Source organism: Notolepis coatsorum (genome assembly GCF_963971535.1).
Source record: "Notolepis coatsorum genome assembly, chromosome: 5".
Lineage (NCBI taxonomy): Eukaryota > Metazoa > Chordata > Actinopteri > Aulopiformes > Paralepididae > Notolepis > Notolepis coatsorum.
In genome coordinates, this window is record NC_140169.1 from 56,720,723 (window position 1) to 56,738,315 (window position 17,593).

Below are 17,593 nucleotides of genomic sequence, written 5' to 3' on the forward strand. Positions count from 1 at the left end.
AGGGAAAGAGAGTGGAGGGAGAGGGAGAGAGAGAGAGAGGAGGAGAGGGAGAGGGGAGAGAGAGAGAGAGAGAGAGAGAGAGAGAGAGAGAGAGAGGGGAGGAGAGAGAGAGGGAGGGAGAGAGACAGATGTCATCAGGTATAAAGTCTGGAGCTGCTCCGTTGACAATGAATGGCTGAATTTGTGACCCACATAACATAACTCATATATATATATATATATATATATATATATATATATATACATCTATATTCATGGCCAGATGAATAAAGAGAATGTTTTCTGTTTTTACCCAAAATTGCAGCGGGCAGGATCTGCTCCATCCATGACGTCAGTCACCTTCAAAGAGACGGGGAAGAAAGTTGTGGATAAACTTTCCCAAGTTACATAATGTGTGCTCACCGTCTTCTCCAGAGTCAGACGAGAAGATAGACACCAGTTTCCTCTCTGTGCGTTCAGTAGAAAGCTATCGGCTGTAAGCTAGCCTAGTTAAGCACAAATTAATGGAAGCGGATACGGAACAGCTAGCCTAGCTGTTGGCCAAAAACACCTCTCCCTGAGTTTAACACATTGGGCGCCAATAACGTCGTACAACGTGTTTCAAGGTCATGCTAATTCTGCCAAACCACGGCGTACGACGTTATTGAGATCATATTTAATTTTTTCGCCATGGTATTCATAATTCCCTCACCCAGCCTCGGCTGATACAGTGGGAGCCTGCACAACTCTGAAACGCTTCAATACTGCCGCCTGGTGGATGATCGGCGAGTTACAACCGGAAATGGATCTCTGGTGATCTCCGTGCATCTGGGAAATGCGTCCGGCACTCACATATTGTTGCGGGACTCTAGACACACATCCGTGTTAGGGATGCTCGATATTGGCTTTTTTACCGATACCGATATACCGATATTGTCCAACTCTTAATTTCCGATACCGATATCAACCGATACCGATATATGCAGGGTTTCCCCCCCCAAAAAATTTAATAATTTCAGGTAATTAACATTACATATCTCTTGTTGTGGAATTAACACAACATTATGCATACTTTTGACAATAAATAAAATCTGAATTTGTTCTTACTTGCTTGCCTGGGTAAATAAAGGTTATAGAAATGTAAAAAAATAAATAAAAAACGATACCGATATTTTCCGATATCACATTTTAATGCCGATATCGGCCGATAATATCGGTAGGCCGATAATATCGGACATCCCTAATCCGTGTATACGGATCGCTGCCATAACTCAATAATTGATATGATTTGGGCGTTTATTATTATTATACAAACCGGAAATGGATCTAGTAGATCGCCGTCAAATAAGTGGGATCTTTTTCCTCCAGTCTCATCGGCGAACGGTAAGAGGACAGTAACGACACTTTCAGCGTGTTTGTTTATTATTATTAATGCAAACTTCTCTGATCAATATATCACCCATACTACATAAAGCATTTACTGACGATCACGGAATTATAAACGACCCCCCCCCCCCCGTTCATCCGCGCATGATGAGTCATAACGTTTAGGATCATGTACAGTTGAAATTTTTAATATAGCGTGTATCGGCAACAAACGGCAGTTGATAATCTATATATGCGTTTATGCCTATAACTCACGTTCTAGGAATTACTGCAGAAAACGATAAAAACATTTATATTCTAGACGGTATTTTCGTATGAATCTATGAATGAAAAAGTATAACGTTCCTACATCCTGAACGATAGATAATCGATGTTGAATGGGCCATAGTAATGTCAATTTAGCAATACAAGTTATAGCCCTGCAAAGAAGGCGAACATCTCCATAGGCTTAGAGTGGTGGCAGAGAGTGGTTGAGACGGGCAAACTCTGTGGCAGTTAATGTGTTAAGCTAGGCTAGTGGTCCGTATCCGCTTCCATTAATTTGTGCTAAGCTACTGAACGCACAGAGGGGAAATTGGTATCTATCTTCTGACTCTGGAGAAGACGGTAAGTGCATTCCGCACAATGTTGGTGTGTTCCTTTTAGTTTTGTTAAAGATATCATAATATCAAATCATGAACCCAGAATTGTTTATCGAACCATGTCCCGGGTGTTTGGTTACAATCCTGATCAGAGTACTACCTTAATCAGAGTACAATCCTGATCAGAGTACTACCTTAATCAGAGTACAATCCTAATCAGAGTACTGCCTTAATCAGAGTACAATCCTAATCAGAGTACTACCTTAATCGGAGTACAATCCTAATCAGAGTACTACCTTAATCAGAATACAACCCTATCAGAGTACAATCCTAATCTGAGTACTACCTTAATCAGAGTACAATCCTAATCAGAGTACAATCCTAATCAGAGTACTACCTTAATCAGAGTACAATCCTAATCAGAGTACTACCTTAATCGGAGTACAATCCTAATCAGAGTACTACCTTAATCAGAATACAACCCTAATCGGAGTACAATCCTAATCTGAGTACTACCTTAATCAGAGTACAATCCTAATCAGAGTACAATCCTAATCAGAGTACTACCTTAATCAGAGTACAACCCTAATCAGAGTACTACTACCTTAATCAGAATACAATCCTAATCAGAGTACTACCTTAATCAGAATACAACCCTAATCGGAGTACAATCCTAATCTGAGTACTACCTTAATCAGAATACAACCATAATCAGAGTACTACCTTAATCAGAATACAATCCTAATCAGAGTACTGCCTTAATCAGAGTACTACCTTAACACTTTGGCTGCCATGGGTTAAATTCATTATCAACCGTAGGTTGCCGGCTCTATTTGTCTATAGAGAACGTCCCCTTCTTTGCAGGGCTATAACTTTTTTAATTCTATTGCTACATTGCCATTATTAGGGCCCATTCAAAGTCCTATATGTATTGTTCATTGTGTAGCAACGTTAAACTTTTTCATTCACATATTCATAGTAAAGTATGGTCTAATGTATAAGTATGTTTTCATCTCTTTCTGCAGCTTTCTCCAGAACGTGATCTATAACCCCAAATACATTATATTGATGATGCAATACAGTTTTATGGCAATCAGCGCGATATAAAAAATTCCAACTAGACGTACTTCTAGAAGTTACTACACGTCATCTGATGTTGACCGGATGGGCTAGGGGGCGTTTATAATTCCGTGGGCAGCGTTATACCAATCATCTAATGTGGGTCAAATGTTGATAATAGCAGTTAGTATCGAAGACGGTAACTTTACAAGCTAAAACTCACCCCAGTCTCCGCGCGCCGTTGGGCGATCATCGTAGAGTAGAAATTTTATCATTATGGGATGTAGATTTACCCGGTCCATCTCCAGCTTGTATAATGGTATATACGTCCAAATCATGTTGTTTATCGAGTTATTGGCAATCAATCGCTGTGTATTGTGACGAGCTAGAATGCCGGGACCTATAGCGAGTGCCCGGAAGTAATACGGCCGTCCAGCACAACCTCTATGGCACTTCCTGTTAAGCGATTGCGCCGATCGGCCACCAGATGGCGCTCCTGAACCGCCAGAGAGCTCAGTGGGTCCTCCTGGTGGATCTCAGGCCAGCGGAGGGGACATATGAATCCGATCCCAGATTTTTTGAAATATTGATATTAACTCTTTCAGTGCCACGCCTGGTTTTCCGTTTTACCGCTTGAATGCCACCATCGGCGCCAATGTTAACGTTAATATCGCCTAATCTATGTTTTAAATTATGGCTATGTGTCTAATCTGCCCATCGCATTATCAAAGACTATTTTCCAGTCAGTGCTGTGAAGGCAGATTGTTTTTTTATCGCGTCGTTTCCGTTTCAGAGCAGTTAGAAAAGCCCCCATTTTGATATAAAAAACAGCTCATTCTGGAGCATTCTATGATCGTCTTTTAGTGGAATATTCCACAACGTTGATATTCGTCTGCCTTTTTATGAATCGTTTTCAAATAAACGCTAGATGATCAATATTATACGTGCACGCAAGCACATTACGGCCGCGCACTGATAATCGCTCCGTTGATTTCCTCACAGACTTTTACAGTGAAACCGAAAGAAGACATTTCACAAAACAGCTTATAACTTCATCAAACTTACTCCGATTATCCTACCACTGATAACATAGAGTCCTTACCTGACATCAGATGGTATCCAACTGGTATATTCCAATTCCTGATCACCATTCGAAAAAATCGATACGTGTATGGATCCAAAGCGACACTGTAGATCTCCATGATCCGCGGGGATCTGAGGCTCCAGAATGAACTGTGGTAACCCCGGCTGGATCAGTGAACTGGAAAATGTGGAGTACCGGATTTTTTTCCCCATTCATTTTCATTGAGTCCATTCCAAAATCACTTATGTCATCTGGGAGACGACAGGGGGCGCTTTTTTCCACAGTGATCACCGGCGCAGCTCGGCTATACTCGGGTAGGCTCGGGTGATGCAATAATTTTTCAGATCGCAAAAGAATAATAATAATTCCGAGAAATCTCGTGAGTGGCACGCAACCACCTATAAAAAGACCAGAGAAATCTCGTGAGTGGCACTGAAAGAGTTAAAGACGCTGTAAAGCGTCTTCGGCAACTTGAGCATGGCCGGGAATGACGTGTTTAAGCGTTTCCCGGCACCCAAAGTGTTAATCAGAATACAACCCTAATCAGAGTACTACCTTAATCAGAATACAATCCTAATCAGAGTACTACCTTAATCAGAGTACTACCTTAATCAGAATACAATCCTAATCAGAGTACTACCTTAATCAGAGTACTACCTTAATCAGAGTACTACCTTAATCAGAATACAACCCTAATCAGAGTACTACCTTAATCAGAATACAATCCTAATCAGAGTACTACCTTAATCAGAGTACAATCCTAATCAGAGTACTACCTTAATCAGAGTACAACCCTAATCAGAATACTACCTTAATCAGAATACAACCCTAATCGGAGTACAATCCTAATCTGAGTACTACCTTAATCAGAATACAATCCTAATCAGAATACAATCCTAATCAGAGTACTACCTTAATCAGAATACAACCCTAATCAGAGTACTACCTTAATCAGAATACAATCCTAATCAGAGTACTACCTTAATCAGAATACAATCCTAATCAGAGTACTACCTTAATCAGAGTACTACCTTAATCAGAATACAATCCTAATCAGAGTACTACCTTAATCAGAATACAACCCTAATCAGAGTACTACCTTAATCAGAATACAATCCTAATCAGAGTACTACCTTAATCAGAGTACTACCTTAATCAGAATGCCCCCTGACCTGGTTGATGCAGAGGACGGGAGCGGCGTATTGGTGGCTGAGTCGGTGCAGCGTGGCGGCGAGGGCGTGCATGTGGCGAGCTCGCTCCACCGCCTCGTCCGCCTGGAACTCGCTGCGGAACAGAGCGGCCACGGAGTCCACCACCACCAGCCTCACCAGGCCCCTGGACAGTAGCACGGGCACCCGCTGGGACACGCAGGCCTGGAGCGCCCCCTGGGGAGAGGCCGAGGAAACAACTCTCAGGGTTTCCCATACGTACCTTTATCTGTGGTGGACCTAAGGTTTATAATACAAGAATCATGAAACACTCCAGAGCAATGGTCTGGTTTTCATTAGGGGTGCACGATATTGATTTTTTTGACCCCCATATCGATACCGATAACTTTCTGCTCCTCAAGGTCGATACCGATACCCGATATATATATATTTATTGTATTATAATATTATTTTTTTTATGTATATTCCTGTAGTTTTGACCTAACCAGATTTATCATGACATGAGCGTTACTACTATGAACAAAACAAAGCCAAGAGAACAGTTTTGACTCTTCAAATAAAGTGACTATATATAATATAATTTGAGTCAATCACAAAATTCACAATCCGTCAATGTCATTAACAATGTGTTTCCCTGAACAATGAGTGAACTAAAAACCAACAGGTATTGTGCTTTGTCAGTAGGGATGGGTACCGGTACCTGTGAATCGATACCGGTACCCAACGGTACCTTTTTTCGGTACTTTAGTCTCTAAAAAATCTACCTACCGCAGTTGTAAAAAAAAAAAATCCAAACTTCAAATAACCACATTTTCGACCGTTTTCGGCTTGCCATTGCCCCGACTGCTTTGTTGTTGAATCAAGTCAAATCCTAAGTAAGCATATATTGTGCGTGTGAACGTTGACATGAAAAGAAAAAAGTAAAAATAAAAAATAAATTATTTATTATCGGAGCTAACAATAATTTTATCGGGTTTATCGGGATGACGTCATAATAGCTGATATCGGCCCGATAATTATCGTGCATCTGTAGTATTCATGGTGTTTTCAGGATTGGAATCATGTGTTTTCAGTGTTGGAATCATGTGTTTTCAGGATTGGAATCATGTGTTTTCAGGGTTGGAATCATGTGTTTTCAGGATTGGAATCATGTGTTTTCAGGGTTGGAATCATGTGTTTTCAGGATTGGAATCATGTGTTTTCAGGATTGGAATCATGTGTTTTCAGGGTTGGAATCATGTGTTTTCAGTGTTGGAATCATGTGTTTTCAGGGTTGGAATCACAGTGATTTTCTGCATAGATCTAGCCTCTTTATCTTGCTCTCAAAGTGCACCAGATTGATGCATTTAACTTTAAAATTTAGAAAAAAAAAAGTTCCGGGGGGGGGGGCCTGAGGGCCTGAGGTTCACCCACCACAGTCTCACAAAATCCTGTGGGAAACACCTCTAGGAAAAGCCACAATCTCGTTATACTGTAATCTCGCCAAGCAGCGACCTCTAAGCAAAAGATGACAACATGGTAAACTTTGTTTACAATTTTTGTTTTTGTCTGATGTGCGAGTTGGATTTCAGACGGGACAGGGGGGAGGGGCTGCTACTGCTGGCCACACCTCAGGGGGGGAGGGGCTGCTACTGCTGGCCACGCCTCAGGGGGGGAGGGGCTGCTACTGCTGGCCACACCTCAGGGGGGGAGGGGCTGCTACTGCTGGCCACGCCTCAGGGGGGGGAGGGGCTGCTACTGCTGGCCACACCTCAGGGGGGGGAGGGGCTGCTACTGCTGGCCACGCCTCAGGGGGGGAGGGGCTGCTACTGCTGGCCACACCTCAGGGGGGGGAGGGGCTGCTACTGCTGGCCACACCTCAGGGGGGGAGGGGCTGCTACTGCTGGCCACACCTCAGGGGGGGAGGGGCTGCTACTGCTGGCCACACCTCAGGGGGGGAGGGGCTGCTACTGCTGGCCACGCCTCAGGGGGGGAGGGGCTGCTACTGCTGGCCACACCTCAGGGGGGGGAGGGGCTGCTACTGCTGGCCACGCCTCAGGGGGGGAGGGGCTGCTACTGCTGGCCACACCTCAGGGGGGGGAGGGGCTGCTACTGCTGGCCACACCTCAGGGGGGGAGGGGCTGCTACTGCTGGCCACACCTCAGGGGGGGGAGGGGCTGCTACTGCTGGCCACACCTCAGGGGGGGGGAGGGGCTGCTACTGCTGGCCACACCTCAGGGGGGGGAGGGGCTGCTACTGCTGGCCACACCTCAGGGGGGGGAGGGGCTGCTACTGCTGGCCACACCTCAGGGGGGGAGGGGCTGCTACTGCTGGCCACGCCTCAGGCTCTGCCAGGAGGGGTCTGGAGACATTCACAGCACAATAAGTTACTAAACTCCAACCCGCACACAGCAGACCAAAACAAAAAGTAAACAATGCGCAATACCAAGCAGGGCTCTTTTGCCTAGAGGTCACCGTTCGCAGGCCTTACAGATTCTCCCTTTAAGAGAGGGGTAGCAGCCAGCCTCACCAGGTCGGCTGCATGTTCGCAGGCCTTACAGATTCTCCCTTTAAGAGAGGGGTAGCAGCCGCGGGCTGCACGATTTTGGGAAATAATCTAATTGCAATTTTTCTGACAGATATTGCGATTGCGATAAAATTTGCGATTATAATAAAAAAAATTAAGCAGCCCCACAGAGGTTTATTGTAAAATGTGGCTTGCATCTGGCCTACACAGTGGGTCTTTTCGGGACACCGAGCCTGAAAATGTTTCTTTTTACCTGGGAATCGACACCGGTACCTTTTTTTCTGTACTTTACTCTCCCTCTCTGAAGTCTAAACTTCACAACACACAATCTAAAACCCCTTACCTCCCTCTCCCAAACCGATCTTGTATCTCAATGGGACTTCCTGGTTAAATAAAAAAATATTGAAAAGTTAAAGAAAAAAAGAAAAAAATAATTGCGATTTCTTTCTTTTTTGCGATTTGATAATTGCATCATTCCAAATCGCGATTTCGATAAAAAATCGATTAATCGTGCAGCCCTAGCAGCAGGCCTCACCAGGTCGGCTGCATGTTCAATGTAGATGTTGTCGGTGAAGCGGAGGCTCCGGATGAGGGCCTGAGGGAGGTGCGGCCTCAGACGGCCCTGCTGGGTGACGAGCTGCCGGAGGCGCTTGATGGGGAACGAGTCCTCGGTGCAGATATATACAGCTCCTACATGTACAGGACACACAGATATATACAGCTCCTACATGTACAGGACACACAGATATATACAGCTCCTACATGTACAGGACACACAGATATATACAGCTCCTACATGTACAGGACACACAGATATATACAGCTCCTACATGTACAGGACACACAGATATATACAGCTCCTACATGTACAGGACACACAGATATATACAGCTCCTACATGTACAGGACACACAGATATATACAGCTCCTACATGTACAGGACACACACACACTTTACTTTATTAAGGCTGGGTAACCGGTGAGGCTGGGTAACAGGTGAGGCTGGGTAACAGGTGAGGCTGGGTAACCGGTGAGGCTGGGTAACAGGTGAGGCTGGGTAACAGGTGAGGCTGGGTAACAGGTGAGGCTGGGTAACCGGTGAGGCTGGGTAACCGGTGAGGCTGGGTAACAGGTGAGGCTGGGTAACAGGTGAGGCTGGGTAACAGGTGAGGCTGGGTAACAGGTGAGGCTGGGTAACAGGTGAGGCTGGGTAACAGGTGAGGCTGGGTAACAGGTGAGGCTGGGTAACAGCCAGCATTAGCCTACTAGAGGTCTCTCAGAAGGAGAAATTGAAGTTGTTAAAGCACCTCTCTCTCTCTCAGTTTCATTTTTGTTATGAATATCTCCCCTTGTAGAACACCAGTGTAACTGAGGGGTACAATTCCCTGACTGTATTGATAAGTATGGTATCATTAAACCACTACCGTCTTATGTACATTACTACTGGCCATACAGTACACAGGTATATTAGATGAACACTTCCCACAATGACTCGGTTCCACACAAAACTGGATTTAAGTATTTATTAGCAGCAATGATAGTACATAATATACTTTACTTTGGATGCGCTTATAAGGCAAAGGAATGTGCGTAGGCAAATCAATAACGTATGTCCATTCTCATATTACGCAGGAGATAATAATACAACCTGAATCTTAGGAATTATATCTATGGTACTCTGGTAATATAGCGGGAGATACTGGTAGGGTCCCTCCGGTCGTAAGCCAGCAAGGGGAGAGGATTTGTCGGTAGTAGAGTCTGGGTCAACGACGATAAAGAGACTCCAAGTACAGGAGACGGTGCAATAATCTCTTGATCCGCAGACGAATACAGCTGTTCTCCGTAGCATGCAGCTCAGCATGGAAGAAAGTAGGGCTGCACGATTAATCGTTTTTTAAATCGAAATCGCGATTTGGAATGATGCAATTATCAAATCGCCAAGCCTGCAATTAAAAAAATAAATAAAATAAAAATTTAATTTAACCAGGAAGTCCCATTGAGATACAAGATCTCCTTTGCAAGGTAGACCTGGCCGCCTATTGCTTAATGACATGTCATGAGTGCTGCTTTTGCTTCCGCGTTTTCCCTGATTGGCTGCGCCATGCCCCGCGGCAGGCGCGGCAACCGCAGAGCAGAGCGGCAGAGCGAGCGGAGCGGCAGAGCGTGAGCGGAATTAGGTAACCGCCGCAGGAATCCGCCATGATTTTCATTCGGCGCTTCAGCTCACCTGGCATAGCAGCGGTCCGCGGTCCTGCGGTTCGTTGTTGACGAGTTCGAATCCCATGAATTTTTTTTTTTTAACGTGTATTCTTTCGCCGGTTAGGCATGGTTAAGGTTAAGGTTAAGGTTAGGCATTGTTTCGGAGTTGGTTAAGGTTAGAACGGTTAAGTTTAGGCGCTGTTAAGGAGCTGGTTAAGGTTAGAGTTTGTCAAAGAGAATGGCAATATTCTTTCTATGGTTAAGGTTAGGCATGGTTAAGGTTAAGGTTAGGCATTGTTTCGGAGTTGGTTAAGGTTAGAACGGTTAAGTTTAGGCGCTGTTAAGGAGCTGGTTAAGGTTAGAGTTTGTCTTAGAGACAGCCTATTTCCGCACTGCCGCTCTCCCGCGTTGCCGCGGTCACATGGTCAAATTGTCACATTCTTGCACTCATGACCTGTCATAAAGCAACACGCGACCTGGCCAAGATGACAGCAATAACATTTGCAATACATCACACAGCAATAAAATGTGCGATACATCACACAAGAACATAATAAATGTGCATGTATACAATACATCACATGTAAACACAAAGCAGAATAGTCTACATGATAGTAAAAGTGTATAATACAGGGTAATACAGTAATTTTGCAGTTGGGACCCGACTACAGAAAGCAGCAACATTCTTCTTGTAATTTTTTTTTTAAATATGTTATAATCGCATCGCAAATCGCAATCACAATATCTGTCAGAATAATCGCAATTAGATTATTTCCCAAAATCGTGCAGCCCTAGAAGAAAGCTAGCCGGCCTCAGGCTTCTGAGAGGCGGGCTCGACGTGGCTCCCCACAGGGTAAATCCCACACAATTGTGGGTGTCGGCGATTCTCCGCTCCATCAATTACAGGACCAAAAGCAAATATAATCCAGCCGAAAAGGGCTATGCAGTCGTCGGTAGGTTATCCAGTGTACATAATCCACACGGTCCTCGTCTAGGGCCCCTCGGGTGAAAGCGCCAGGGTAAGCAGCCCAGCCTGGATAAGCACTCTAGCTGGTACGAGGAAACGTTGGTGATGCTGGTCACTGTAGAACGGTAGCCGCACGATACACTATACACAAATAGACTATTACTGACTTAATAGAATCGGTCGAACTCGACGGTACAGCGTTAAACTCTGATACTTCAGTTATTAATTCGCACGCGGTCTCAATGCTCTATTTGGGGCCAAACAGGCCATACTTCACCGCACGTTGTATCGTGGGTGAGGCTTCAACTTATTGGGTAACTCTACTTCTGTATTCACCTGCGCCGTATTTATACGTTAGGTGAACAAACTAGTACCAGCTTTATTCCTGTCTCATATCCTTGCGCAGAACCGTTCATGTCCAGGCAAGTCCCCGGCGGTGACTTTGAACCAGACCTTGGAGGTATGGCAATGGCGCCTGGTGGACCGCTGTCCAATAGGAGAATGAAATATTATGGTCTGTACTAGGCTAAAGGGATATTCCGTGTATATGTACAAGGAATACACAAGGGATATCAAACGATATACAAATATTATGCAATATATATCAATCAATAAATATATATATTCGGTTTAATCTGATCCTTCGTAACAACCAGCGTTGTTTTTCTTTTACTGACATGGTGTCAGCATGAAAGCATGTGGTGGAATGTCCCCTCTAAGAGTTAAAAGATTCATTGTGAATACTGTATGTCCCAAAAGAAAATACCACTTTAGTTTAAATGCTAAGTTATGTTCCAGTAGCAGGTGCATGTGTGACTCCACTTGTAGAAAATTAGAAATACCATTTTAAATGTTGTGTTTATTTTAACATTATTATTATTTATATTATTGTGTGTTTTCCTGTCTGTACCTCCCCTCCCCCACTTGACGTGACACAGCCAGGTGAAGGTGTGTGTTTGGGCCCAGGTGAAGGTGTGTGTTTGGGCCCAGGTGAAGGTGTGTGTTTGGGCCCAGGTGAAGGTGTGTGTTTGGGCCCAGGTGAAGGTGTGTGTTTGGGCCCAGGTGAAGGTGTGTGTTTGGGCCCAGGTGAAGGTGTGTGTTTGGGCGCAGGTGAAGGTGTTTGTTTGGGCCCCAGGTGAAGGTGTTTGTTTGGACCTCACCAGAGCCGAGGCCTCCATGGTTCTGGGGGTACTGCACTGAGAGACACAGCTGCAGGCCCAGCTGGGTCTTGCCTGCGCTGCTCTCCCCTGCCAGCTCCGTGATGCCCCTCAGGGGCAGGCCGCCCCGCAGCAGGGCGTCCAGGACAGGACAACACCAGGTCAGCCTGTGGCCGAGCTCCAGCGACGGACACTCTCCACTGTGCAGCTGCAGGGCTGTGGAAGCAGCAAATCAAATCTAAATGTATTTGTATAACTAAGCCCGGAATCACATGGAATTGCCCCCATGGGATTTACTAGCCCCTTTCGTGACTGTGATGCACGGCAACAAGGTTTGGCGTGAATCCAGAACTATTATTAGTGAATCCACAGTCCCTTGCTCCCCCATAGGAAACCACCCTATTTTAACTCTGAAGAACTGGTCCGACGCGAAACGTTCGTTATATACAAGTATCGCGGAGCAGCCATACGTTCATCGCTGTTTACACGTTTATACAAATTATTTAAAATGTTTATTAGCAACGCCGAGCTTTCAAACCATTGCGTTTCTCTGTCCAAGACCCTCGTGCAACTGTGAGTACCTTTGAAATGTCTCCGCGATACTTGTATAACGAACGTTTCGCGTCGGACCAGTTCTTATAACTGAACTTGGGAATGGCCATCATATGCCCCCCCCCCCCCCCCCCCCCCAAAAGCCTACTGCCGCATTCCATTCAAAATCAGGAGGTCGGAAACTCCCAATTGGGGGGGGGGGGGGGGGTTGGAATTATGACCTTGGTGGGTTCCAATGTCCAGCTTGGAAATACAGAGGGAGAAACCATAGATATGTCAAATATTTAAGGGGAGAGGACTACGGCATTCAGTATGATTGTGATCTTCTAAAGAAGGTGCTTTTATCCTCAGGCCATCAGAATGCTAAATGACAATAACACTATGTAACAACTAGGGCTGTCTTAAATACTTCGAAGCTTCGAAGCTTCGCTCGATGGGCATGGGATTCGAATATGAAAAGAAAATTCGATTATGTAAAAAAAAATATATGAATTTTTTATTTTTTGCAAAATCAACTCTGCCTCTCTTTGTTAACTACAACAAGCAATGCTGTTTGTTATTTAAGATGAGGTCGGACTCGGCACTGACAGATTTGTGTTCATTGTGCTGCTTTTATAAAGCCTCAAATGACGGCTTACAATATTTCATGGAAGCAAAGTGTTTAGTTTGTCTAATATTTAAAAAGGTTTAAACTTTACAGCACTGACAAAGTTGAACAAAGTGCTGTACAAGTCCCACAACATAAAAGAAACATAAAAATAAAAAAATAATGTAATTTTTTTTTTATTATTTTTTTTATTTCGAAGCTTCGAATTAAAAATCTAATCTCGGCCCCGAAGCTTCGAATTCCAAAAAGAAAATCGAAGGTCAGCCCTAGTAACAACCATCAAATGCACTCACAGCACACACATCCACACGCACACACTCACTTTAAACAAACAACTCACTGCAGCACCCACTTTAGAACACCTAAACACACTTTATATTTATTGGCAAAGAATTTGCACTACAACCCATACCTCATTACACCTTACTGTAAATTGTACCTAAATTGTACCTCATCCCATTTCTGCATTGTACTGTATAGTATATAGTATATTGTAACTCAGTTACTTCTACTCTGCATTGTACATTGTATATATATTGAACACTTTTGTCTACGTACTTGACTTCTATTTTATACTTACTATACTTATTTTATACTTATCTATTTTTATCTAGCACAATCTCTGGAGCAAAACAGAAAGAAGCATTTTATATAAAAGTATTCTGTACTTCTGTATGACAACTAATAAAGAAACTTGAAACTTGAACTCAAAACATTTATTATATGGCTAGTTCATTATGAACATTAAAAGCACCAACATGTTACCGGCCTATTCAGGCCTTCATCGGGGTGTGTGTGAGTGAGCAACTGACTGGTGTCTTTATTCAGGCGTTCAGTGTGTGTGTGAGTAACTGACACTGACAGGTGTCTCATGGAGATAATGACCTGTAACGGGTGAGTGTCTCATGGAGATAATGACCTGTAACGGGTGGGTGTCTCATGGGCGTGTTGCTTTTTAACAGTGGAGGAGTGCAAGAATGTGACAATGTGACCATGTGACCGCGGCAGCGCGAGAGAGCGGCAGTGCGGAAATAGGCTGTCTATTGCCATTCTCTAAGACAAACGCTAACCTTAACCAGCTCCTTAACAGCGCCTAAACTTAACCCTTCTAACCTTAACCAACTCCGAAAACAATGCCTAACCTTAACCTTAACCATAACCATGCCTAACCTTAACCTTAACCATAGAAAGAATATTGCCATTCTCTAAGACAAACTCTAACCTTAACCAGCTCCTTAACAGCGCCTAAACTTAACCCTTCTAACCTTAACCAACTCCGAAACAATGCCTAACCTTAACCTTAACCATGCCTAACCTTAACCGGCGAAAGAATACACGTATAAAAAAAAAAAAAAAAAAAAAAAAAAAAAATTGATGGGATTCGAACTTGTCACCAACGGATCGCAGGACCGCAGCGCTGCCAGGTGAGCTAAGCTTCGAATGAAAATCATGGCGGATTACGGCTACATAATGCCGCAAGCTCTGCCGCTCTGCCGCTCCGCTCTGCGGCTGCCGCGCCTGCCGCGGGGCGTGTCGCAGCCAATCAGGGAAAACGCGGAAGCACTCGGCAGCACTCCTCCGCTGTTAATAAGCAATAGGCGTCTCATGGAGATAATGACCTGTAACGGGTGGGTGTCTCCGACAGTTGGCCGCGGCGGCAGCCTGCAGGTGCTGGACATCGCACTTCGACAGGCGGGTGAGGCGACGAAGATCAGGACCCGAGAGACACAGAACCTCCCTCGCCGATTTCACTTTAGCTGTTAATGGAAATGGCATGAATTAAACACGTGTACGCTGGCTGGCATAATGCCAGGTGTGGAGGATCAGACTCCCTTCCCCCGCCACCTCTCTTTGATCTCCCTCACCGATCTTCCCTCCCTACACCCATCCCTCATTTTTTTTTTTTTTTTTTTTTTAAACTTTGACCAGACAGCTGGTTCTTTTTAGCGTTTATCGCTTTTTCTGGTCAAGCATGACCGACAGAAACAGGTTGAATGGGATATAGATCAGGGGAAGACACTCTGAGAAAATACGGTGAGTCCGGGTGTAACTGAGGGGTACAATTCCCTGACTGTATTGATAAGTATGGTATCATTAAACCACTACCGCTTTATGTACTTTAATTACTGGCCATACAGTACACGATATATGAATATGATGAACACTTCCCACAATGAAATCGGTTCCAGTCAAAGGTATTAATCAAGTATTTAATGGAGCAAAAGGTACATAGGATACTTTACATTATTCTTTGAATGCACTTGTAAGGCAAAGGAGTATGCGTAGGCAAATCAATAACGAATGTCCATTCTCTGGTTACGCTAATTATACAACCTGAATCTTAGGGAATTATATCTATGGTACACTAGTGATAGCGGGAGATACTGGAAAGGGTTCCCACTGGTTGTAAGCCAGCAAAGGGGGTAGAAGATCTGTCGGTAGTAGGACGTCTGGTCAACGATGACTAGGGAGACTTCAGGTACAGAAGCCGGTGCAGTAGTCTCTTGATCCACAGACGAATACAGCTTGGTTCTCTTGTAGACTGTAGTTCTACAGTGAAGAAAGCTAGGCGGCCTCAGGCTCTCTGAGCGCCGACTCGACTCCTCTCGGGGTAAATCCAACACGTGCAGGCGTCGGCGATTATCCGCTCCATAAATCATAGGACCAAAGCAAATATATTCCAGCCGCAAAGGCTATGTAGTCGTCGGGTAGATTAATCCAGTGTACATGTCCATACGGTTCTCGCCTAGGTCTCCTCGGGTGAAGGCGCCATGCGGTCGGCCCAGCCTGGATAAGAACTCTAGCTAATACGAGAAAGCGTTGGAGATGCTGGTCACTATAGAATTCTAACCGCACGATACACTATACACAAATAGACTATTAAAGACTCAATAGAAATATGTCGCACTCGACGGTATAGTGCCAAACTCTGACAATTCAGTTACTAATTCGCACGCGGTCTCGATGCTCTTATTCTGAGGCCAAACAGGCCATACTTCACCGCACGTTGTATCGTGGGTGAGGCTTCAACTTATCGGTAACATGCTAAGTGCACGAAGGGTACGGAGGTAAGGGGCTAAAAGTCTTCTACATTCACCTGCGCCGTATTTATACGCACGGTGCACAAATAGTGCCACTCTCATTTCTGTCGCCGTATCCCTGGGCAGGGCCGGGCAAGTACAGACATGTCGTGTCGGTGACTTTGAACTTGGCTCCGGGGGCCGGTCCCTGGCGCCGGTGGACCGCTGTCCAATAGGAGAATGAACTATTATGGGCTGGACTAAAGGGATATTCCGTGTATATGTACAAGGAATAAACAAGGGATATCAAACGATATACAAATACTATTCAATATATATCAATAAATAAATATATATATTCGGTTTAATCTGATCCTTCGTAACAGCCGCCCCCTAATTAGTCCCACCTAATTAGCTAAGCAGAGACAGATTAACCGCACTGTCCTCTACTCAATGTCTGTTGTGAGGGTCAGTCAGTTCACAAAGTCATGGGGTCATGGTCGTCATCGATAGTATCGGGGAGCCTTGGCAGTTCTATTAGCCTCGCCACGGGTCGGGTGTAGGTCCGCCCTTGGACGAGCACTTCAGCTGCTCGGACCTTTCCGTCGGCACCGGTGATCACTTTGCTTACGCGGCCAGCCGGCCACATAGCTCGGGGTAGTGACTGGTCGATAATCATGACGACTGTTCCTTCTGTCAAATTGTCTCTCTCTTTTACCCATTTCTGGCGGGTCTGTAGAGACGGTAGGTAGTGGAGTAGGAAGCTGTTCCAAAACTTGTCAGCCAATACTTGACTGTACCTCCACATTCTTCGGCCGTTCGCTTCTTCAGGCCTGTACATTGTCTGGGGTAGCGCGGGGTCCAGCCGCACCATCAAGAGTGTGTTGGGGGTGACTGGGTCGACATCTGCTACATCACTTGAGACGTAACCGAGGGGCTTTGAGTTCAATACTCCCTCGATCTCCGTGAGGACTGTCATTAAGACTTCTTCCGCCACGGTCTGGGCCCCAAGCACGGCGTACAGGGCTGTCTTTATTGAACGTACTTCTCGTTCCCAAGTTCCACCGAAGTGAGGTGCGTTCGGGGGATTAAACTGGAAGTCAATCTGGGATGGAGCGAGGTGGGTCTTAAGTTCTGGGCCCATAGCTTGGAAGCTCTCTCTCAGCTCTCTTTCTCCGCCTTTGAAGTTTGTCCCGTGATCAGACAACAATATAGACGGTTTGCCTTTCCGCGATGTGAATCTTCGGAAGGCCATAAGGAATGAGTCTGTGCTCATGGTTGGAAGGAGTTCTATATGTATCGCTCGGGTGGTCATGCATTTGAATAC

General features: G+C 44.9%; 1 protein-coding gene across 1 annotated transcript in view; it reads right to left on the bottom strand.

The window, feature by feature from the left end:
• Positions 1–288: 288 nt before the first annotated feature.
• Positions 289–17,593, bottom strand: part of xrcc3 (X-ray repair complementing defective repair in Chinese hamster cells 3) — a gene marked incomplete at its 3' end in the record, with an annotated part of 29,360 nt that continues 12,055 nt past the window's right edge. The window contains exons 2-6 of the mRNA XM_084314620.1: positions 14,866–15,003; positions 12,091–12,303; positions 8,300–8,454; positions 5,262–5,474; positions 289–339 (exon numbers count right to left, since the gene is read on the bottom strand). Of these exons, the coding sequence (XP_084170746.1) occupies positions 289–339; positions 5,262–5,474; positions 8,300–8,454; positions 12,091–12,303; positions 14,866–15,003 (770 nt within the window). The remainder of the gene's footprint in view (positions 340–5,261; positions 5,475–8,299; positions 8,455–12,090; positions 12,304–14,865; positions 15,004–17,593) is intronic.